The 588-nt window shown below is 63.4% G+C and overlaps 1 protein-coding gene across 1 annotated transcript in view; it reads left to right on the top strand.

Annotated features, from left to right (window-relative positions):
- The window catches only part of CBX1 (chromobox homolog 1), a 2559-nt gene that overhangs the window by 1449 nt on the left and 522 nt on the right, over positions 1-588 (top strand). Inside the window, exon 3 of the mRNA XM_010161599.1 lies at positions 113-207. Within this exon, the coding sequence (XP_010159901.1) occupies positions 113-207 (95 nt within the window). The remainder of the gene's footprint in view (positions 1-112; positions 208-588) is intronic.

The raw sequence follows: 588 nt of genomic DNA, 5'->3' as shown, positions 1-588 counted from the left end.
GCATCCGACGCGCAGAGCCGTTCGGAACAGCCGCCAGCGTGTCCTGGTGGCCGGGAACAGGGCTGTGGCTGTCACCCGGCGATGCTACAGGTGGAAACTTGTCTCTTTTCAGTCGGAGAAACCGCGAGGCTTCGCCCGGGGATTTGAGCCAGAGCGAATCATCGGTGCCACGGATTCCAGCGGGGAGCTCATGTTCCTGATGAAGTGGTGAGTGTGTCTTTGTGTCTGTCACTTCTTCGCTTATTCTGTGCCAGAGAGGGAAGGACCTGCGCCTGGGGAGTCCCTGCTACCTGGCATGAAATCTCTCGCGATGGCGCTGCTGCCTGAGGTGACCCTCTGCGCTGAGGCTAACGAGGATGTGAAACGAGCAGGTAGGGCCCGCGGGATTGCGTGACTCTTTAAGATGTGCCCCCGCAGCAGGCGCGAGCTTGGGGAGAAAGAGAGAAAGAGAGAGAGGGGCACGGTGTCGTGGCGCGGGCTGCCGTTTCGGAGGAGAGCCGTCAGGATGACCGCGTCCCCTTCGGCTGTGGCGACACCGGGCCTGTGGCTGGGGCCGGGGGGGGCCAACACAGGCAGGGCGAGGGGGGG

The sequence above is a fragment of the Eurypyga helias genome, unplaced genomic scaffold (assembly GCF_000690775.1).
Source record: "Eurypyga helias isolate BGI_N326 unplaced genomic scaffold, ASM69077v1 scaffold20771, whole genome shotgun sequence".
Classification (NCBI taxonomy): Eukaryota; Metazoa; Chordata; class Aves; order Eurypygiformes; family Eurypygidae; genus Eurypyga; species Eurypyga helias.
This window is presented reverse-complemented; position numbering and strand designations above follow the sequence as displayed.